This window comes from Capsicum annuum, chromosome 8 (genome assembly GCF_002878395.1).
Source record: "Capsicum annuum cultivar UCD-10X-F1 chromosome 8, UCD10Xv1.1, whole genome shotgun sequence".
Lineage (NCBI taxonomy): Eukaryota > Viridiplantae > Streptophyta > Magnoliopsida > Solanales > Solanaceae > Capsicum > Capsicum annuum.
Genome location: NC_061118.1, coordinates 158,285,590 through 158,308,950, shown reverse-complemented (window position 1 = coordinate 158,308,950; position 23,361 = coordinate 158,285,590). Strand labels below are relative to the sequence as shown.

Here is a 23,361-nt window from a genome sequence, read left to right as displayed (position 1 = left end):
TGACTTTAACTTGTGTATGTAAATTAGTCTCTAGGACTTTGCTTCATTAGGGTGAGCATTTGTTTGTAATTGTTATATCCATGCCAATTACCGTACGTCCGTACTTGATTCATTTCACGAGATCTCTACTACCTTCCACTAACATCAAATACTGGATAACTCTATTCACCAAAATTTTAAACAAATAAAAAGAGATCTGATTAGAAACATGATATAAATAGTAATCTTGCATGAATCGAAATACTAATTAAAGTAAAGTAGGATAAAAGAGTGGGTATTACTCACTTCATTTCAAACCATACGTCAGTCGATCTTAAAAAATTCTCAATTTAAAAGAACGATGTGGTTATATTACCACAAAGTAATGATTAACTAATACCTATGGAAAATATTATATAATGTTTTTAATAAAACTAATTCAACTCTCTTTTTTTTTTCTTTCAACACACAACACAAGTCAGCTAATTACAATGATAATTTTTTTCAAAATAGTCTTTGTCAAATAGGTTGCGGTTGTAATTGTTTTTTGCATGTAGGGTAGGTTCTGCTGCGTTGCTTTCCTTGTTAATCGTTATAATTTCTTCATTATGTTCTTCTTCATATATTTGAATTGATGGCACTTGAACTGAGGGTCTCGTGAAAACAGTCTGTCTCTCTGTGAGGGGACTTGAGTATGTTGTGGTTTGGTCTTTGTGAAATAGGAAAGGGATTGAATTTGATTATTCTAAATGATTGAAGGAAGAATATTCATAGTTGGGCAAGGAATGATTTCCTTTTTCTCCTAATGATGAAGCTTAGAGTACAAGACAATTATCCCTTTTAATAAGTGACTATCTTCAAATAGTGTCCACAAGGCACCAAATAAAATAATAATATTATAGTTAACAATCCATTTCTTGAAAAAATAGATTAAATTATTGTAACAACTAACAACAAATTGTGGCCAACCTATCCATTGCCATTTGAGTTTTTAAAAAAAATAAAAAACTCCCATCACATGGAAGACCAAGAAAAGATATGTTGTTTTGGATTTTGGTATTGTTCTCCCTTTTTTTTATTTTTGGGGTGGGAATTAAGTTTGGAAAAAACTAAATATTTGAGAAATTGTTTTGAATATTCATGCTAGTTTTTATACAAAGAATCTCTCTCTATATATATATTTAAAAGGTATTTTGATTTAAATTATTGAAAATAGTGCGGTTTGAAAAGAAACACATACATTGTGTTATCATAATTTTCTAAAAGCTTTTCAATTGATCATTTCCTTTTGGAAACTAATGTAACATGTTTAGCTCAAACTTTACTTAGTAGTTTGTACTCCAAATTTGTTACAAGCTTGATTAGTACTAAAATTCAGTAATATATCACTTCATCCATTTTCTTAAATGATTGGAATTTGAAAGGATCTCAAAAAGTTGTTTTGATTTAAATTCTTTTCTATTTAAATATTTTATATTCACGTACTATTACCCTTATTAATTCATATTTGCACCAAGTAAATTCCCTAATGAAGTAAAACACCCAAATAGGAATTTGAGAATTATTCATGTCTTAGATAGCATTTAATTGATGTTAGTAGTAGCTTTTTAGTTGATTTATATAAAATTCAGCCCATCAAATACGACGGTGATTGATTATTATTTCACAATTCACATGATTAAAATATGCGTTAATTGATAAATGTATGCATTAATTTATATTGGGTAAAGATAAAATAATTAAACTATACAAAATAACTAATAAATAAATAAATAAATAACAGAATTTTATATAACTAACTATTCAATAATGTCATATGCATTCAAATTTCACATATGAATACAAATCATATTCTGCATGACATAATTAATCATTTTCCTCAATTTCTTACTTTGGAAACATTTCTTTTTCAATTTTCTTTTTCTTTAATAAAAGAGTCAAGACTAATAAAGACATACACGAAAAAAAAATTCTCTCACTTCTCCGAAGAAAACCTTTTTCTCTCCATAGCAGCAAGCAAAAATGAGCAACGAATAGTACGATATTCTTCAATATTCATCTAAATTTTCTCCATTATTTTTCATTTTTATTACTAATTTCGTTTGTTTTTTTTGTGTGGTTGTTGTTGATGCAGCGATTACTTGTTCAAACTGTTGTTAATCGGCGATTCTTCTGTCGGCAAATCCTGTCTTCTTCTCAGATTCGCTGTATGTTCGCCTTTTTTTACTTTGATCTCCGTTTTTTAGAGTGTATTTTTATGTATGGATGAACGTATTGTGTTGTATAATGTGTTTGTTAGTTGTTCGATTTTCTTCGTTAGGGTATGAAAAATGCGTGTTGCGTTTTTTTTTTTTTTTGAAGGATAATGATTATTGCTTTGTGGATATGATTATCTTCTAATTATGTTGTTTTGGTTATTGATTACAAAAAATGGAAAATGATGTTGTTTTGGTTGATTTTTTGTTTAGGATGATTCGTATGTTGACAGTTACATTAGCACCATCGGAGTTGATTTCGTAAGAATCTTTGTCTTTGTCGTTGTTTTATGTTGATTATTGTTGTTAAGTTTTTGATATGGAAGTTTTGGAATGGTTGTTGGATTGTTATTTGTGTAGAAAATTAGGACTGTGGAGCAGGATGGAAAGACAATCAAGCTGCAAATTGTAAGTATAGCTGATTGTTGCATTGCTTTCAAGTTCATGTTTAAGCTTATTGTATTGAACTTATGTTTAAGCTACTCAGTATAGCTGATTGTTGCATTGCTTTCAAGTTCATGTTTAAGCTTATTGTATTGAACTTATGTTTAAGCTACTCAGTCGTCTTACAATTTACAGGCCATTTTAACCACGCGCTTTATCATTTGAATTAGATAGATCTTAATTCATCCGTTTCCGAGCGTTAAGCCATGCAAACTTTCATAGACTTGTGTGGGCATGTTATTACTTTAATTATCCATAGAGCCTCTGCTCACTACAGAAATATTATATTCTTATTTTTAAGGAAAAGTGATAGAGTAGAATCATTCTAACGATCAAATGAAAAAGGCGGATCCGTTTATATGTTAGCTTTTGCCGAGTCTGATTCTCTAGGGGATGGACGTCTTTGATTGGACGGAGACAAATATATAGTAAGTGTGCGGTGAGAGTGTTTAAATCATTTGGTAGACTAGCTCAACCCAAGCAATGCCAAAAGTCCCATGCCTTTCTAGGTCAGACCAACCTAACTGTTTTCTCTTTCTAAGTTTCTTTGGACCTTTTGACTCAGAATAGTTTGCCATGTGTTAGACTTATTAGATCCGTGTCTGTTTTGATAAGAAAGTAATTCTTCGATTCTTAACGTACAAGATTTTATTTCTTTTTCAAATCTAGATTTAGAGAAGATATGGGTAAAAAAAGGGTGATTCAAATTGGACGCAAGGCAAAACAGGAAAGGAAAAAAAGGTGTTAATCTGGTGGAGAAAAGGGAAAACTGATTGATTAGCCGTACTCTTTTGCCTTTACAAGGTCAGAAGCGGACCCACATGGAAGTTTGGGGGTGCACGTGCCCCCGTTGACTTCGGAAAAGATTATGTATACATATGCGTATATACCTTGACAAACTAAGATATATTAAAGTGTGCACCTGTACCAACAAAAGTGGGTTGGGGGCACGCTGGTGGTTGCCAAGCGTTTCTTCCGCGTCTGAGACCTGAGTTTGAGTTTGTGTAATGTCCATTTTACATTAGTTTCTTTTGTTTTGGAAAAAGTTGGAGTGCAAGTGAGTTACCGCAGATTTGAACTTGGGTCAGATAATACATTCTGCAAAACCTTTACCATGAGCTGTCACTTTTTAATCTTGTTAAAGTTCTATTAGAACGTAAAAATCAAATTTGACCTTATATATTGTGTTTTCGTCACGGCTCACACATCAGTGACCAGTCTGACATGGTATTTTCCCTTAATCATCATTGAAATATTTTTTCGGCATATATGTAAAATGATGGTGCCCCCACCATCTTTACATCCTGGGTAAGCCTCTGTACAAGGTTGCAGAGTTTGTAATTTTCTTTTGTAGTTTAATACATGCATGGCAGAGATATAACTGATGTTAGTATTCAATAAGTTGAGTTGGATCATTTTGCTATTCTTTGGTGCAATGTTTTCTCTTTCTTGATGGTTAGCATGTTGGTGCGTTTCAGATTAGTGCAATAAAATCTGCAGTAACCATTATTTGATTAATTGGCACCGCGTGCTAAAACTAAAATGTTGAATGTCAGGAAGAGAATCAATGTTTTGATTAGCACAATCACATATCCAATTTACCTTTTTTTTTTTAGTGATATCAGTGTTGGGAAGCTGGCATTTGCTCAAAAGCATAATGACTAAATTGATCAACTACTTCTTTGCTGCATACTCTATCCTAATTTACATAGTATAATGCCTCGCCCCTTCTTTTTTGCAGTGGGATACTGCTGGCCAGGAACGGTTCCGGACTATAACAAGCAGTTACTATCGGGGAGCGCATGGGATTATTGTGAGATATTACATACGTTGATTAAAACTTCCTCTGGCCATAAATGTTAGAACAATAAATTAAATTGATTTCATTACCTCCCTCGCATCTCATGTTGTCTGCAGTGTTTTAACTATTCATGTATTGCGTATAATACTTTTTCCTGCATACCTAACGCCTCGGATTTTGAATCTTTTGAAAATACGACCTACATATTCACGTCTTCTCTAATTTTGTCTTTATAAGGTTAAGATATTCTGTCAATCACCCACTCTATGATCCCATTGTGTCAATTCTGAACCACAGCTGGTTTAATTTCAATTTCTATTGAAGGTAACTGTTAGTTTGTGTTGGTTCAGAGGTGTAATTAATTGACATTTACTCTTCTTTCCCAGTTAATAGTGACATTGGTATTACTCCCACCGCCCAGCTTATGTCATGTAGTTTGACATTCCCAGACTTAAAACAACTGTGAGAACATTAACACATCTGAAAAAGAAATATTACTTGCAAAATTTTGTCCCTCTGAACCCACTGTATACCTTTTCTTTGACTTCTGGGTTCTCCTTTACCGCAATTATATTTTAATAGCCCATTTTCTCACATCTTGTTATGGCCATGTGTCGCGAGGCTAACAAATCCTTATGTCACTTTAAATATATGATGGAATTTTTTAAGAGGGTAGAATTGGAAAGGAAGAAAAGCTAGTTTCTCAAAAATAAAGGTTTTGAACTTCTTGTAATGGGCCAATGTGGGAAGTGTCATATAAAGTAAGATGCAGGAGGAGTGATAGATTCTACTTTCTCCCATTATTGTTTTCGAAAAGCAGAGGATGTTAATACTGAGGTATAAAGAATATTAATGTTAGCTTCGTATCTTATTTTTTGGTGGGTTTTGTGGTTTGTACAATATTAAAATATTTTCCTAGTTTGCATGCCATGCCTTTCTGTAGTACACGCCATCCTCAAATAAGCAGGCCATCAATTTCTTGCCAGCAGATAGATGTTCGAGATTCATGACCCTCCTAGTTGTAAAGCTTTTCTGCTTTCTTGTCTTGTCTCCTCTAGCATATTGTCATGGTCTTTCAAAAAACTGGTTAAAAAAGCTGTTCATGTGGCTTCCTTTGTTCTTGAAGTCTTCTTAATTTTGGTTATATCATGGTAGATTGTTTATGATGTAACTGAAATGGAGAGCTTCAACAATGTCAAGCAATGGCTGAATGAAATTGACAGATATGCAAATGAGAGTGTGTGCAAGCTTCTGGTGGGAAATAAATGTGATTTGGTAGAAAACAAGGTCGTGGACACACAGACAGGAAAGGTATTTTGTGTTGCCTCTTTGACTGAAACATATGTTTCATTTGCATTTGTACTGTTCAAACCTTGTTTAGTGGCACCATTACACCATTGAACTTGGCTTGCTGGCAATTGCTGATAATCATCTCATTTATTTTTATAGTTAATCTAACGTGATAATTCTTTACTATACTCAAGTAGGGTTTTTGATTTCCGTATAAACATTGGTGTCTTTTGGATTGAAAAAAGGTACTACCTGGTACCTGCTTTGGTGTTTGTTTACTCCATGAAGATGTTGGACCAAGCTTCGAAAAGAAGTGATCAGATATTCAGATTGGTAAAACAAAAAATTTGTAAATTCACCTATGCAACATTTTCTTTGTAGTATGTTTGGAGTACTTTCTGCGACCATTATCTGTAGTTTGTCCCCCCTCAGTGGAAAATTGAAGAGGAACATAATACCAATTTCAATTAATTAAAAAAATTGAAGAGGAACATACTTTGGCTGCTACAATTGGCTAGCTCATTCTTAGCAGTCACAGAGACTCTGCATCAAACCATTGTTTGGACATGCTTGCTGACACCATTATCAGTTAGAAACATAGTACCTGTGGCACCAGTGATTCACCAGCAGTTACTCTAACCTCCGTCCTTGTGGCTTACTTGTTTGCCTCATTAATACTGTCACTGGAACTAGCCACACTTTTGTTTGATCTGTGTCCTCAGCGTACTTGAATATCTGAAATATCTGTCCAGGTGCACAAAGTTGCGGATTCTCTTGGTATCCATGATTGATCGTGGTACTTGGGCAGTGAAACAGTTAAATGTGAATGATGGTTGTTTTTGCGGTTGAGCAGAAGAATGGGAGGGAGCACTATAACTTAGTTCAAGTGGGCAAATAGAAAACCTAGAAACTTGTCATAAGTTTGTGTTTGTGAACCTTGAGAGCGTAGGCTTTCTGAATGTAATGTTTGGTCTATAATCAGGTTCACTGTATAATCATTGGTGGTCTTTGATTAGTACCTGTCTTGTTGCTGGTAAAGATGAATTATTTGGAAAGTTCTCCGTTTCTGTATGATCTGGTTTCAATTGTACCTCTGATGATAAAGATAACATGAGAAAATTGTTTTTAACATGCAAAGGTGTATCCCTCTAGTAAATCTAAACTACTTTGGATGTTTGTAAGCATGTCAAAATATTGCACTGGAATATTGAACTTGGTGAAAATTTAGTTATTCCTTTCTTTTGATTATTCTCCATTTCTTTGCTTAGGATAGTGACACAATGAAACATGTGATTCTAATAGTCTTCAAAACATTCGAACAAATTTTGAAACTCGCCGCATAGATGAAATTCTTAGCCATATAACTTAATTATCAGTTGGGTCATAATGCCAGTTAAAGCAATTATGCATTTGTAACATCACTTCAAATTTATTCAGGCTTTGGCAGATGAACTAGGGATCCCTTTCCTTGAGACAAGTGCAAAAGACTCCATTAATGTGGAGCAGGCTTTCTTAACAATGGCTGGAGAGATCAAGAAAAAGTAAGTGGGCTGATATTTCCTTCCCACGTTTTATTTCTGCAGAATGTGTAGTTACATCATTTCTCCCCATCATTTGTAGTTTCTATTTCAGATTTGGGTAGTGAATCCTGAACACTGATACATTTCAACATGTTTGTAGCTTACCAGGATAGATTGCATTAGGGGGGTATGAAATTGTCGATGTATATAGCTTCTGTATGTGGTTAGCTGCTCCTGCTATTTTTCCTATGAATTAGTTACTATATATTAATGGATTTAACTGATGTGAACAATGCTGGTAACAAAGTTTTTTTGTAGTTTTGTTTAAGAGCTGAACCAAAATTTTGTTTTGCAGAATGGGTAACCAGCCAGCTGGAGCAAAGAGGACAGGTAGCACTGTTCAAATCAAGGGACAACCAATTGAGCAGAAGGGCAACTGCTGTGGTTAACTGCTGATGTTGAATTGCTGTATCCCTCTGTTCCAATTTCAATATGTTGAACAGATTGTAACTAAACAAATGTTTACTAACTAGAACGTCCTGTGAATCTTGCCGTTAGTCATCATACATTTCCAACTTAGCTTCAGGTGCATGTAACGGTTACTGTTTGATGCAATTAGGATCCTGGATGAATAGCTTGGTGACTATTAGTTAAGAAGCTAATTATACTGTTAAGCTACTAGAGCTGACATTAAATTAAAAGACGCTTGTATTAACATCATTATCACTAGAACAAATTGACTAGAACAAAATACTAGGTACTCTCGATGCATCAATCACATCACGCGAGGATTGTCAAAACCCAATCTGTGGTTGTCATACTATAGCTTTTCTTACTAAGAGATGCATATCGTAAGGATGTATGCTGTAATTGTAATAATCATCACTATACCTGGGATGCTTATGATTTTCTTTGGCCATCCAAGATTTTCTCCTAATGAGTCCAAACTTAATGGGGGAAAAGAGATAAATCCGTGGGAGAATTGCATATTAAGTACAAACAGCTTAGGTTTTACTTATTTGAAGTAGATCAGTCTGCTCTAGTTACTTAAATTTAGTTTAGTACATATAAGTTAGATCAGTATTTCGCGCTTCGAAATGGTATCAACATTTACAAAAGAAAAATTGGCATAAAGGTTTCTTATTTTGTTTGAATAAATAAGCTTGATCTAATTAGACATGAAACTGCAGCATGGGCAAATGTAGGCCATACAATGTCAACAGAAATAGAATATATTGAAAAGTACAACACGAAGCACCAGGTACAATGACAACAAGAATAAATTGCTGTCGTTTGAAATAATTGGTCTAATTCTTAAAAGAGCCATAATGTAACAAGATTTTAACATGTTTGTACATATACGTCCCTAATGATGATAATGGGTATTGCATTTGACCAAAAATATAGAAGGAAATAAAAAGGAGCAAGAAACAGTAACAATTAAAACTAACAAAAAGTAAAAACCGAGAAGCTTAAATATCTAATTATGCAGAGCAACATGCCTTCTTGGGGGCAGGCTCATCTGCCCCAACAACAAGAGTCTTCCCTTCTTTGATGCTAGCAGTTGTTGACTCCTCCGAAGAAAGTGACTTCTTACTGATTATCCGATAGATTTCTGAAAGGATTATCTGGAAAGACTTCTCTACATTTGTTGCCTCCAATGCAGATGTTTCAATGAAAGAAAGGCCCTCTTTTTCAGCAAAGCTTTCAGCATCCTCGGTAGCAACTGCTCGGAGATGCTTCAGATCAGTTTTGTTCCCAATGAGCATAATCACAATGTTCGAATCTGCATGGTCCCTCAGTTCCTTCAACCACCGGCTAACATTCTCGAAGGTCGTGGGTTTTGTCACATCGTATACAAGAAGAGCCCCAAGAGCACCCCTATAGTAAGCACTTGTAATGGCTCTGTATCTCTCCTGTCCTGCTGTGTCCCAGATCTGAGCCTTGATGGTCCTTCCCTCAACCTAGAAAAACATATTAGGATTCAGCAACAAAGATGTTTGTATAACATATAAATCCTGCAATTACCAAAAAGTGTAGCAGCAACCCCAGCAGCAAGAACACAAATGTTAATCAGTGGAGCACATCAAGGTGAGTCTTCGTTGGACTACCACAAAAGACTAGACTCACGGCATCTCTCAGACAGAGAATGGACTAGACTGGTTTCCTAGAAACATATTTGACAAAGATGCCAGTTACTCTTATTTTGAATATCCTATCCACCCCATTAAAGTTAATAGCTGTGCACCAGTTTCGAGGATGCAGAGATCTAGGTCCTCCAAGCTTTGATTAATAGTAGAATGGGTAATAGAGAAATGACTAACATGAATAGACAGTTGAGCACATACTAGAAAAAGGTAGGATTAAGAGATGACATGCAAATAGTAGAAGGTAGTTGTTTGATGATGAGATTAACAGTTCTTTTCTTCTTGAATAAGAAACCCGAGAATTTTTTATCAGAATAAGAAGCCTTGGCATTATCACTACAGGTTCCCTTGAGTTTGAAACTTGCAATGAACAGCTGGCATCAAAATCAAGATCACGCAACAACATTTGCTTTAACCATAATGGCTTCAGTTTCCTTCACTGTCTATCATTATATATTTTTGTATCAAAGGGATACATATAGGAGCTTCTGATAAAGCAGCAACTCAGTTAGACCAGGATATGTTTCTTAGACAATTACAACATCTACCCTAACATCTTCAGTCATCTTTGTTAAAGAGAGAGTTGCAAGCCTTAGTGGAAAGGAGGGGGGAAACTGGGACTTGTCCATCCCCTTTAGACCTAAAACACAATTTGATATTAATCATTTTGCTAAGCGAGAAGGACAACTAAAAGTACTTTAGCCAGATTAAGACCGCACAACAAATGAGGAACATATCTTACTCATTCAAATATCTAAAGTGAGAATATTTCAAGACTCTCAATTTTGGTAACAATGGACAGACATAAGATATTCATTTCGGGAATAAAGATGGTCTCATCCATCTTCTTCCCTTTCCTTGCACTTAGTTCCAACCAAAACTACACAAAGGGCCACATGAGAAAATTGGACCATGGGTGAATGAAAAACATAAAATAACACCTGATCATTAATCAAATCATAACAAAAGGAAAGGTTATGAGGTCTTCCTAATGTGGACTTCTAAGCACATCTATTATCCTGCTTAAGGTAGGTTTGGATTAAATAAACAGAGACAATAGGAATAACTATTTTAGAGAAGATTAATAAAAGGAGAGGAAGTGGGTCTAATGCCAAATAAATCATGGAGAGAACAAAGATACACCTACATTAGTGGTGCTAATGTCGTGCTAGAAACTGTTGGCATACTCAAATGGAAGAATTTTTAATAACTTCACCATCTATGAAAAAGAAATACAAATGGAGATAATGGCCAAGACAAAAAGGGATTTAAAAGTAAAGAGGACCTTACGATATTTCGGTTTTATTCATGGGTGGAACAATGGCGTAACCTATGGATTCACGTGAACCCAATAGCTTTTGTCCGTGTATGTGTATTAAGAAATCCACTAAATATATATAGATATTTGACTTTGTACCCAGTTTGTAGGAACCCCATAAACTTCAAAGTTTGGATTTGCTTCTCATTTTATTACTAATATTTACTATAGCCAAGAGAACATAGAATGTATGATGCCAGTTCCTTTCTATTCTCTCTATTTTAAATGAATATATATTCAAATGCTACATATTTTATAATACCAATACAGAAAACTCTATCCTTCCCTCCCTAAAAATGAAGAACCAACCACTGCAAGAGTTTCATAGATCTGGAAAGGTCATGTGATCCTGGTCTCAAGGATCTCAAAAAAACAAAAAATATGTATAAATCCAGCAAAAGTACCCTAACTTGATGCCACTAAGCAAGTAAGTCAGTTCTGGAAACAAAGCATTTATTAATATTAATCAACCAAACGTATCAACACGCCCAGAAACACAAGATCAACGCTACCACAGCAATAAATAATAATAGCACCAACAACAATAACATACCCAGTGAAATCCGACAAAATGGAATCCAGGGAGGGTAAATGTATGCAGGCCTTACCACTACCTCTTGGAGGTACAAAGGCTTAATAAAATAATAATAGCACTCTCTATTAATCACTTAACAAAGAAGCAAAATTGACTCTTATAGTAACTTAACTTCAATTCTCGTAGCAAACAAACTACACATACATGCATATTTATTATGTACATACAGTATCTTTTCCATACAGATCTGACATTTAATACATCAATTTTTATCAGTTAATGCAAAACATCAGTATAATTAACACACATACACACAATTGCATTATTCAAAATCGCGCGCTCGAAGAAATTAACAAATAGAAAAAAAAAGAAAAAAAAAGGATGAGTGGCAAAGAGAAACCTGGAGAGTACGAGTAGCGAATTCAACGCCGATAGTAGATTTGGACTCTAAAAGGAACTCATTTCTAGTGAATCGAGAAAGCAAGTTCGATTTGCCGACTCCTGAATCGCCTATTAATACTACTTTGAACAAGTAATCGTACTCCTCTTCCGCTCTTCTCGCCATTTCCTCGCCCTTTTCAATCGCTCTTCACTGCCGATTAATGTAAAGCTTTCGATTCGGTTCAATTTCTCCCTCTCTCTCTGTGAATGAATGAAGATCGTTGATGATGATGACAAGAAAGTGTGAGGGAAACAGAGAATTTTCTTATGACCAAAATGCCCCTTTATTCTGGGCTTTTAATTACGAATTTGCCCTCGGAGTACTGCGAGATTTCCGCGTTTCCAAATTTAGCGAAATATTCGCATTTTTGAATTTTCAAATTCTTCCAACCGCATTTCTTTAACGAAAGAAAACAGTCCTCGCTTTTCTTCTTTTCTTTCCTTATGGTGCGCGCTAGCTAAATTTGCTCACCTTTAATCATTGTAAATCACATATAACATGTAAATTATATCTGAAGATTAACTAAAAGTTACTGACGATGTAAACCTTTTTCTTTTTTTTTTTTTAGGGATAGAGCTTAGAGAAGAGGGAGAAATGTAGTGTTATTTTTCTTAATTATAGCTTATTTTTTAAAAATAATAAATTAATATTTCAAAATTTACGATGAAGGTGTAAAAAAAAAAGTTTACACCATTAGTGGATTCTAGTTAATCTCTTATGTTTAATAGGTAAAATTTAGTATGACAAACTCCATTGAGAAAATATTGATTGAGTGAATGGATCTGTAATTTTTTTTATGGGATGTCTATCAACTCAGTCACCCTTACGAGTTATATAGATAAAATTGATATGTAACTTCCTTATGAGTTAGACATATTATTTTAACCAAAAAAATGCGAGCATAAAAATATGTAAATGTAAAGGTAAATTTAAATAAAAATTTAGACATTGTTTTGTAATCTTCAACATAAAAACTTTACAAAATGTTGCATGAATCTAAAGTTCTATGGTTAAAATTTTAGTACAATATAAGTGATGTGGGGAGATTTAGAAGTGCAATCTTAAACCAAAAGAGTGCAATCTTCACATTACATTACTGCTAAATGAGAGAAGGAACCTTTGAACTCTTGAAAGCTAAACTTACAAATAGAACCTCAATTTCAACACAAGCAAACCATACAGTTAGGGCTGGGCATATTTTTGTTTAAACCGAAAAAACTAAAAAATCAAACCGAAATTTTAATTTCGGCTTAATTTTTTTGTTTTTCGGATTAGTTTTAATTTTCAATTTTTGAAATTCGGTTAAACGGTTTGGTTTTCGATTTTTCAAAAAAATAATTTGGATAAACCGATTAACCGAAATTCTATAAATAATTAATAATATATATATTTTATTATATATATATAATATTTAATATATAATAGCAACCCTAATAACTAATAAATAATAGCATGCCACATACAACTAACAACATACATCAGTCCAATAGTCGAACAATCGATCGAACCATAGACCGCCGGCGAGATCGTCATCTGTACAACAACACCAGAGCAGGCGACCAGACGACCATTGTGGGCTGTAGCCCGCAGTGCCAACTGTGGTCTTTCCGGCAGCGACCACCCTTCGGAGTTCTGACTGTTTATGTAAACTTATGCATAATGAAGTTATATATTATGTTAAACTTATGGTTATATCATTTAGTTTCATCCATGTTGAGTTATTTATATCTGGAAATGAAAAATAGGTTTGAATTATTTAAAAAAAAAATTATTAATAGTGTATTCATCAAAGGTACACACAACTGTACATGATTTTTTACATAACCATGAGAACTTATTTATGATACAACAGAATCCTTATATCAACATAGACACCACACCACACCAACATGATCATTTTCCAGAACCATGCTATTTATTTATTTATTAATTACATAATGCTTTAATCAAGTAGTTGACACAACCAATATGTGTAGACAATTAGGAAGCAACTTGAAGAGATGGATAATCAGTGTAACCAATAACTGGATCATTAGTGTAGAAAGTGCTCCTATTGTGCTTGTTAAGTGGAGCATTAACCTCAAAACGCTTTGGTAAATCTGGATTAGCCAAGAACATACGTCCAAATGAGATCAAATCTGCATAGTTCTGATCTATGGGTTTGTCCCCATCAGATTTACCATAACCACCAGAAGCAATAAGTGTCCCATCAAAAGCCTTTGTAATGGGAAGAAGACTTTTATTAGCTGCTTCTCTTGGTTCCATCACATGAAGATAGAGAACGCCAAGTTTGCTTAGCGCGTTTGCCATGTAAGTTGCTACGGCTTCTGAATTCGAGTCCTTTTTGCCATCAGCTCCGATTTCATTTGCCACTTCTTGTACTATTTCCAGGGCAAGGTGACAACGGTCCTCAACACTTCCTTCATATTCATCAGTCCTATCATTGACTTGATCATTCATGAATTCATCAATCAGGTAGCCGCCACTTGAAGCGTTGATCTCAATTCCATCAAATCCTATATATATCATAGGAAACTAGTTATGAACTATAGGTATCCAGCTCTCGTTGAGTAAATGAAATACTTATCAATCTTCATTATAATTGATAATGTTTTGGATTTCATTATCAAATTTGTAATTGGTGCAATTGACCTGTTATCAAAGGGGGTATCGAGTAAAATATAAGTTACCAGCTTTGATAGCGTTGCGGGCTGCGATCCTGAAATCCTTGACAATGCAACGGATTTCAGAGGAAGAGGTGTTGGCTTCTCATAAACTTGATCATCAGGTCCTGCATATAACTTAGAGATGCTTTAGAAACTATCATAAATCAGACAATACTGCATCCTTTGTTTATTCATCCACTGTAAATTATAAGTGTCTTACTTGTGGAGAAGCCAACGCCAATTGAGAAAAATAAAGCACTAATAGTAGGGACAGACAAGCCTGCGGCAGGAATGCCAAATTTGACAAAAGAACACACCTCCTTTGTCATGAACACCCTTCACTACTGGTTTCCATGCTTCCACTTGCTCCTCATTCCATATTCCAGGCAAGTTTGGGCACCTTTAAGAATATTGAAATATTGTCAATCATTGGTGGTAAAATAAATACGGAGTTCTATGGAAAAAAACTTGTATACATCTCATTAAACATGTTTAGTTCTAGATAAAAACAACATATCCAGTAAAATCACACAAGCGGGGTCTGGGGAGGGTAGAGTGTCGCAGACCTTACCTCTACCTCGTGGAGGTAGAGAGGCTTTTTCCGAAGGACCTCAGCTCTAGTGCAGAAAATCAAGTAGTTATGAATAGGAAAACCGTCAGTGAATAAAGCATAGCAACTAATAAGCAGAGCAGTGCATAGCATCATGGTTAGTTCTCGATGATTTATCACTTATTCATTTCGCAATCAGAATCATGTTATAAACACTAAGGTCTAGGCATCGATCTCAAATGAGGTTAGACGATACCCCAGAAAGTACTTGGCTTTTATATGTATGTGCAAGTGCAGTTGCATTTCTTGTGCTCAACAAGAATTGAACATGATTAGCTCGATTTCATAGAATATAGAAGTACATGGAAAATCTCTTATTTTGGGAAGAAGAGAGGGATAATTTACGTACTCCTTAGATATCAGATGCAGCAGCAGCTTCAGAAATGACCTGTTCCTCGTAACGACTCTGCAATATTCAAGATTTATAAATATCGTATACTAAGAGTCTAGATATAAGGCAGTTATTACGTTTAAAGAGCTTATAATTCTTCCAAGCTCGAAGATAATAATATGTCGGTGAAGAACAAAGGGTACGGATGAAATTGAGATGTATATACTGACCTATGAGAGAGTGCAAAGGGCCATGGCAGAGTTAGAGTTTGCTTCCATCTTCAGTGTCTCTGCTCCTCTCTCTCTTTGTGTGCTACGCAAAGTCGGAATACCTTCCAATATATAGACAAATATGACAGCTGCTAACTGTATGAATATCTTTGATGTAAGTAAATAATTTCAGGAATAATCCATTTCAAAAGTTCCACCATGTAAATTATATGGGGTAGTTAGCATTTTCATCCCATTGACCAAAGAAGCTATTGCGTGTATTACATGATTATGAAATTATAAAAGAAAGAAGAATGAAATAAAAATGACTTGCTTTACTTTAAAAGTAGGAAATTTGCAAATGATTATCCGATGAATGATTAAGAATGACTTATGATCAATGATTAAGAATTAATAATTATTTGGTCATTGTATAAAAATGACTTGCTTTACTTTGAAAGATAATTAAAAAAAAAAAATTGCAAATGATAATATGATCAAAATGAAGAATGACTTAGCATCTCTGCCTTTGCAAGGCAAGGGTAAGGTTGTGTATACACCGCCCTTCCAGTCAGTACTAAATCTTACACCAAAATTAAGAGTTCGGATTTAATTTGTTCTTTAAGATCATGTAATAATTAGTGCTAAATGAGAAAAGGAACTATTGGAGTCTCAAAAGACAAACTTACAAATGAAACCTCAATTTCAACACAAGCAGCTTACAGTGTTTTCATCAAAGGTACACACAACTTTACATGAGAACTTATTTATAGTACAACAGAATGGTTATATCAACATAGACACCACACCAGCAGGATCATTTTACATAACCATGAGAACTTATTTATCAATTACATAATGCTTCAATCAAGAAGTAGTTGACACAACCAATATGTGTGAACAATCAGGAAGCAACTTCAAGAGGTGGGTAATCAGTGTAACCAATAACTGGATCATTAGTGCAGAAAGTGCTCCTATTGTACTTGTTAAGTGGAGCATTAACCTCGAAACGCGTAGGTGAATCTGGATTAGCCAAGAACATACGTCCAAATGAGATCAAGTCTGCGTAGTTCTCATCTATGGCACTGTCCCCATCAGATTTACCATAACCACCAGAAGCAATAAGTGTCCCATCAAAAGCCTTTCTAATGGGAACAAGACTTTTATTAGCTGCTTCTCTTGGCTCAGTAATATGAAGATAGAGAACACCAATTTTGCTTAGTGCATTTGCCATGTAAGTTGCTATTGCTTCTGGATTTGAGTCTTTTGCATGATCATAATCCGACTTTATCTGCTCCGACTTCTTCTATCACTGTTTCTACTATTTCCTGGGCAAGTCGACAGCGTTCTTCAGTACTTGCACCAATACTGAATTGGTCAATTAAGTAGCCGCTAGCAGCATTGATCTCAATTCCATCAAATCCTGTGTCGCAGGAAATTTGTTAATTAAGTTAGCATATGCTTGGAAACGGAAGTATGTGTATGAAATTGTCACATACTGTAACATGGTATCAAAGCAGGCAAAGCTCGTTCTTACCAGCATTGATTGCATTGCAGGCTGCAATCCTGAAATCGTTGACAATGCAAGGGATTTCATCAGCTTTCAAATGCTGAGGCGTTGTTTTCTCAAGAACTTGACCATCACCAGGACCTGCACGTAAATAAAACAACACAGTATATGTCATAATCCTTACTAATACTCGTCAATAAATTTACGTGAAAAATTTCAGAAAATTTGAATGTGCGATACATGAAACTGTAAGTAAGTCTTACTTGTAGCTAAGGAAATCCAGCCGAAAAGAAAACCACGAATATTAAGGACAGAGACAGACATACATGCGGCAGGAATGCCAAATTTGACAAAAGAAGACACCTCCTTTGTCATGAACGCCCTTCACTACTGGTTTCCATGCTTCCATTTGCTCCTCACTCCATATTCCAGACATGTTTGGGCACCTTTAATAATATTCAAATATAGAAAAACAAGACATGTTACTTGCTACAACAGGTAAAAATGACTCGATGGTACGGTATATATAACTTAAACTCATGTAATTTACCTTTTGAGAAACATCGGAAGCAGCAGCAGCTTCAGAAATGAGAAGGCCCCCATAAGTAGAATAATATTCAGTAGCATATGGCAGCTGTGGAATATTGTTGCGTGCTCTGGTCCTCGTTAGTACTGGAAAAACTATTCTGCAATATATATAAGCTAAGACAGTTGAGTATAATGTTTAAGGAGCTAATATATATGATGCAAGTTTAAAGAACAAAGATCAACATAGTGTGTTTGGTATGACGGAAGTTATTTCTCATGATAAATATTTTTTAGTGTTTGGTCAATGAATAGAAAGCATTTTTCAGAAAATATATAGATATTAAAAACTAATCATAATATCAACAAATTGGAGGGTATTCTGTTGAAACTTTTGAATACGAGAAGTTGATAATAATGTCTAGCTGTTATAGTTGAACTAAGTAATATGATGTTAAAAGTTAAGATATTTGCACAGAAAAATGACTTGAATGACTTTTTCATGAAAAATAATTTTTCGAAAGTTACTTTTATTCGTACCAGACACACACTGACCTGTGAGAGAGGTCAAATCTCCCCAATTTGTAAGGAGTAAAGAGAGGGCTGGTGTTTGCATCCATCTTCAAAGAGTCTTTTCTATTCTCTTTCTCTTCTTTTGTGTACTAGGCAAAGTTAGAAAATTCTCCAATATATAGACAACTATGACACCTTCAAATTGTATGAATATCTTTATTAATAAGCAAAAAATAATGTGAGGAATAATATTTTTACAAGTACTATACAGCCTGAACCATTAATCACTGTCAGTATTGAAACTAGTTATCTTGATTACCAAAGAAGCTATGGCGAAATAAAGGAAACTAAAATGAATACTAATACAATACGTAATTCGTTTGCTCCAAGGGCAATATTGGTCAACAATGTTATACATATGCAATAGCTATCATTTTCAGTCATTAATTAAAAAGAAAGCTATATTGCGTATTACACATTATTAATAACTTTTAGAAAGAAGGAAAATGTCATAAAATGTTGTTGATTTGTTGGTCAATAAATAAAAATGACTTACTTTTAAAAATAAGACAACTTGCAAATGAATGTGTGGTCAATGAGCTAGCTGGCTTTCCTTCATTGTACTTTCTCTTTGTTTCCTTAAATTCAAAATTTAATTAGTTATATTAATTATAGAACCATTCCTTTACTCAAGTACACATTTGGGTGCGTAATATTTATAAGATCTCACACGTAATTTCCAGATATGAAATTCTCCATAATTTTGCCGAAAAAAAAGTAGCCCATTTTATCCCATTAATTAAGAAATAATTAATCATTAAAATTTTCAACTATACCCTTTTATTTGGAAAAAGAATTTGATGATAATAAGGAAAAGAGAAATAAAAAGGGGATTACAAAATGAACGCTTACGGAGATAAAATTCAGATTTGTGTGTGTCGGAATACATAATTAGTTCTCGATAACGAATATATATTTTTTCTTTGTAAAGATAAAGAATTAGCTCTCAGTATATTTTTTTCGATTTTGAATCTATTGAGATACATAATACATCCAACGAACATACATTTTTTTTTCTTGTAAAGATACATAATTAGCTCTCAATATAATTTTTTTTATTTCGGATATGTCGAGATACGTAATTAATTTCCCAACACGAAGACACATACTTAGTTGTATTTTTGTAATTACTTTATAAGAGTGAAAATTTATGTAAATATGATAAGTTAAGGTGTATATTTATATTATTTTTCCTAAAAAAAAATTAGCGTAACCTACTCAAATTCCCCTTTCAACTATTACCCCTAATTGCCTTCATACGATTAGTAATCAATTTCAGATTTTCAAAATATCATTGATAATAAAATAAAATAAATATATATACTGTACTATCTAATTAGTAATTTCCTATAGAGATGCAAAATCCAAACGGTAAATAGTAGTAGGTGGAAGAAAAGGGAGAAAAATATTTTGCGTTTGACACGAGACATTAAAGAAAGAAAGAGAAGAAAAGAGCGGAGAAAAAAAATCATAGAGCGATATTAGCATTTAGACAAAGACAAGAAGAGGAGTTTGTTTATAGAGAGAAAAGAGCAAAAGCAAAAGCAAAATCAGGGAGATGAGAGGCCTCTCATCATTTCCCTTTCTTCTCTTTTTCCTTACCTTTTCTCATCAATTCATTACAGGTTTCTTCATTTTCCCTTTTTTCTTTTTTTCTTTTTCTGTTGATTCGATCCTGTATTCGTTGTATGTTGATTTTAATTGGTTAATTCGTACTGGTATATGTTTCTCATAGATCCCTTGTGTCCGTAAAGTCTGGATCTCGATTCAATTCGGATTTTCAAGACTTGTAATTGAAGATGTAGCAAAAATGTAATTAAAGAATAAAAATTGCGTACGTAGGAAGCTAAAAATGGGGCTAATTGTCCGGTGTTATGCAGAATTCCTAAATTTTACTTTGGGGTAAGGGGGGTTGTGTGTGAAAAGATTGTAATTTGTTATTTCATTTATATGTATGTTTTTTGTGGAAAAAATGGAGTCTTGTGACAATTTTAAGAAAATGAAGATGATCTTGGCGGGGCGGTTGGATGGAAAATGTTCTTTAGGAAAATAAGTGGGCTTACTTATTTTCTTGTGTTCGGTATGTTATTTTCTTGTCTGTTCAGTGCGTGTGCAAAAAAGTATTATCCTAAAATCATTTATGTAAATACTATGGAGGTGGGAGGTGGGAGGTGGGAGGTGGGTGGTGGGATGGGGGGCTACATGGGGTTGGAGTGAAGATGAGGTGTGTTGGAGGGTGGAGAGGAGATAATCAATGTGGAATGTCGCTCCTACTTTTCCATTAAGGAAAAATCTGAAGCACTTCCCAGTTGGTTGTTGAAGTTGCAATTGGCAAAATTTACAGGGGAATTGTGTATGGCCTACTAGTCATTTCAGTTTACATGAGAGATCACTGCAAAATAATTTTTCTGACTATGCCAGCCGACCATAATCTTAATCGATGTGTCTTGGCTGGTCATTGTAGAAAGAGAGCGTTGTGTTTGTTGATTTTTCACACTCAAGCTTACATAATTGCCGTATGCATTCAATCCACTAGTATTGACTGCCCAAGCATGGTCCCATTAATTGAGAAAGGCTTAGACACTTCTATTTGTTTATCCCTTTCCTCGACTCCTGACTCTTCCTGTTCCATTTTCTTCTCATGGATTTGGAATCTAATCCTATGTCTGATATCATCATTTGACTCTCTTCACAACATCAGTCAATCTAGCACCATCTGCTATGCTTTTGGGACGTAAAAGGGGGAGTCAATGTTGTAGAGGAAAAGATTTGAACTCAACTAGTGTTGAACAATTTGTTCTTCCTTTGACATGAAGTCAATGTGCTTGAAAAACCGAGCTCCTCATAGATGTTGCTACCGTTTCATGTTCTTTTGTCCTTGTTCAAAGATACCCTAGGAACATACCCCATCAAACCTGTTTCTGTTACATTTTTATGACAAGGATTCATGTACTTGAATTTGGTTTCGTTTGTCAGATTGATTGTTTTATGTGTGTGTTTTTTTAACTTTCAGGATTTTCAGACGTTTCTTCAAATCCCCAAAATGGAACAAAAACTGATTCTCATGTTGCATCCAGCAAAACCACTGGGTCAACTATACTCATTGTATGCTTTGCCCTTGTGGCAGTATTTCTTCTATCATTTTTCCTTTTCAAGTTTTGGCAAAAGAAGAAGCGTGAAGAGCAATATGCTCGTCTGCTAAAGTTGTTCGAAGAAGATGATGAGCTTGAGCTTGAGCTGGGTCTTCGGGATTAATTTTGTGTCAAATGTTAACACTCAATGTACTGAGGTGAGGCTCCATATTGTACTCTCTTGGAAATTTAAAAGAAGAAGGAAATATTGCTCTGCTCTCTACTTCTAGCTTTTACATGTAATTTTGGAATTATTGTTTGGTGAATGAGCATAATTGTTAGCACATACCCTTCTTACCACATAAAGTAATTCTTTCAGCCAATTTTCTCTGCCAAACTTTGTTATATAAATGAGAAGGAAGGAACAAATATTACTCTCTCTGCTCCTTCCTAATGCTTATTACTGTATAGATGTGTATGGGTAGTCTTTAGTCATCTTTTCATGTAAGTTGCTTCGATATTTTCCAAAGAAAATGTCAATCGACTGTTGATATCTTCTGTAAAATGCTTTTTATCTTTTTGTTCAATCTTCTTCTATTTCCTTTTGCAACAAGTTGCAGTCTTATACTCTTTGCAGTTATTATGTTTTATTAGTAATCATAGTTCCGTTTAGCTAATCTCAAAATTGTATCAAGATGAGTGATATATGGTTTGTTTTCTTTCGTCAAATATGACACTGCAACACAATTTTATGTTTCTCCTTCACTAAATCCTTTTACCTTGATTTTCAATTATTCTGTGTTGAGGACTTGAGGTTGTATCTTGGCAAACGATATTGGAATGTGGAACTTATCAGATTTTATAAGCATGAGCTTATATGTGCCCTGTAAATTTAATGACTGGCATAAATGCTCTAATAGTTTTCATTCTCTGATGGGGTTCAGTATTCAATTATCTGAAATACACACTTCTATGGTGATGTAATGGCACATAACCCGATTCTCAGAGTTCTTTGATTCGGCCTTGACACCTGGGGTATCACCCCAGGAGGGCCTGGACAATTGTTTGATGTGCATGTGATATAGTCTGCATAATTTCTTCAATCTGTTATGACTTGGCTGGCTGCTCTTGCTGAAATCATTACTCAACATTCTCCCGAGCTCTAGCAATTGCGCTCCCTAGACCACGGACTTATCACCGTGATCAATTCACTACCAGTGCCCATGTGGCCGAGGTTGTCCCGAAGCGGATCACACCGATGCCTGTAATGAAAGGAGAGACTTTCATCAGCTGCAAACTGGAAGCGGTTTTTCATTAGTGCGTTAAGGTTGCAAGAACCTACTCCTAACTAAACAAAGACTCATCCGGGGAGCCACCATCAGTACTAGTCAAGGAGGTCAATACTAGCGAGAGTCCCACAGCTACCCTAGTTCGTTAGGTATAACGTGTTTGTCGGAACTCAGCTCTCTCTTTATCATCTCGTGCTAGATGCAGCATCCTTTTTCCTTCTCGCGAACTACGGGAGCGCTTAGGCTTTGTGGAGTGTCGGTCTGTGTGGACATGCAGTGGTCATTATGATGAGGAAGTGTCTTTTTTTGTTCCTTTTGCATGCTGATAGGTTATATGTTTGTATCCAATATATATTTTGTGAAGGCTGTCAACTATTTGGATTGACCAGTCTAATTCGTTTATTGCATCCCACTTTTGCTTTCAATGACTATTTTCCTAATATCATCTCGTTGTGTGCAGATAGATGCAAGTATATCTTTGATTCATTGATGACAGTGGTTTGGGTTGATTCCAGAATATTGGCATAAATCAAGAGAAATCTTCATTTCACGATTGTAGAAATATGTATCAGTATATTAGCACAATCGAAAGTCATATGCATTCTGTTTTTTGGGGACAGATTGATTGGTAACAGATATCGCCAAAAGTCATCCATCACCATTTCACTCTGTAATAGTTGTGTAGTATGTATTTTGCAGCTTGTTAGATAGATGGTTTGAAAATTGAGGAATAATTTTTCATCAAAGCTCAAATGAGCTAAACTTATTCAAGTTGTGCACATTTACTTTTGTACCCTACGATGTATCGCTAGGCCTTTCCTTTTTCTTTTCTTTGTATGTGTTAGA

The 23,361-nt window shown here is 34.7% G+C and overlaps 4 protein-coding genes and 1 pseudogene across 6 annotated transcripts; 2 read left to right on the top strand and 3 right to left on the bottom strand.

Moving 5' to 3' along the window:
* Positions 1–1,799: 1,799 nt before the first annotated feature.
* On the top strand, positions 1,800–7,874 carry LOC107839854 (ras-related protein RABD1). 2 transcript variants are annotated; one of them, XM_016683493.2, is made up of 8 exons: positions 1,800–2,015; positions 2,114–2,186; positions 2,448–2,495; positions 2,595–2,642; positions 4,420–4,491; positions 5,635–5,790; positions 7,207–7,310; positions 7,645–7,874. In XM_016683493.2, the coding sequence occupies exons 1-8, from the start codon at positions 2,002–2,004 to the stop codon at positions 7,736–7,738; spliced, it is 609 nt and encodes a 202-aa protein (XP_016538979.1). In that variant the 5' UTR covers positions 1,800–2,001; the 3' UTR covers positions 7,739–7,874. The 2 variants fall into 2 exon arrangements, with proteins under 2 accessions (XP_016538979.1, XP_047250777.1); XM_047394821.1 differs by having other exon boundaries at positions 1,859–2,015; positions 7,207–7,314; positions 7,645–7,690.
* Positions 7,875–8,551: 677 nt separating this feature from the next.
* LOC107839855 (ras-related protein RABA2a) lies at positions 8,552–12,154 on the bottom strand. The gene is made up of 2 exons (XM_016683494.2): positions 11,690–12,154; positions 8,552–9,253 (listed from the first exon to the last, which is right to left on the bottom strand). The coding sequence occupies exons 1-2, from the start codon at positions 11,852–11,854 to the stop codon at positions 8,774–8,776; spliced, it is 645 nt and encodes a 214-aa protein (XP_016538980.1). The 5' UTR covers positions 11,855–12,154; the 3' UTR covers positions 8,552–8,773.
* Positions 12,155–13,492: 1,338 nt separating this feature from the next.
* LOC107879400 (12-oxophytodienoate reductase-like protein) lies at positions 13,493–16,281 on the bottom strand. Its single transcript, XM_047395608.1, is given in 7 exon segments — positions 13,493–14,247; positions 14,422–14,487; positions 14,490–14,522; positions 14,715–14,797; positions 15,357–15,413; positions 15,569–15,616; positions 16,271–16,281. Coding segments are annotated over 7 exon segments (834 nt in total). The 3' UTR covers positions 13,493–13,711.
* On the bottom strand, positions 16,268–18,443 carry LOC107879860 (annotated as a pseudogene).
* Positions 18,444–19,509: 1,066 nt separating this feature from the next.
* On the top strand, positions 19,510–23,308 carry LOC107839857. Of its 2 annotated transcripts, none has more exons than XM_016683497.2 (3): positions 19,510–19,780; positions 21,169–21,444; positions 22,980–23,308. In XM_016683497.2, the coding sequence occupies exons 1-2, from the start codon at positions 19,714–19,716 to the stop codon at positions 21,408–21,410; spliced, it is 309 nt and encodes a 102-aa protein (XP_016538983.2). In that variant the 5' UTR covers positions 19,510–19,713; the 3' UTR covers positions 21,411–21,444; positions 22,980–23,308. The 2 variants fall into 2 exon arrangements, with proteins under 2 accessions (XP_016538983.2, XP_016538982.2); XM_016683496.2 differs by having other exon boundaries at positions 22,976–23,308.
* The last annotated feature ends 53 nt before the right edge of the window (positions 23,309–23,361 follow it).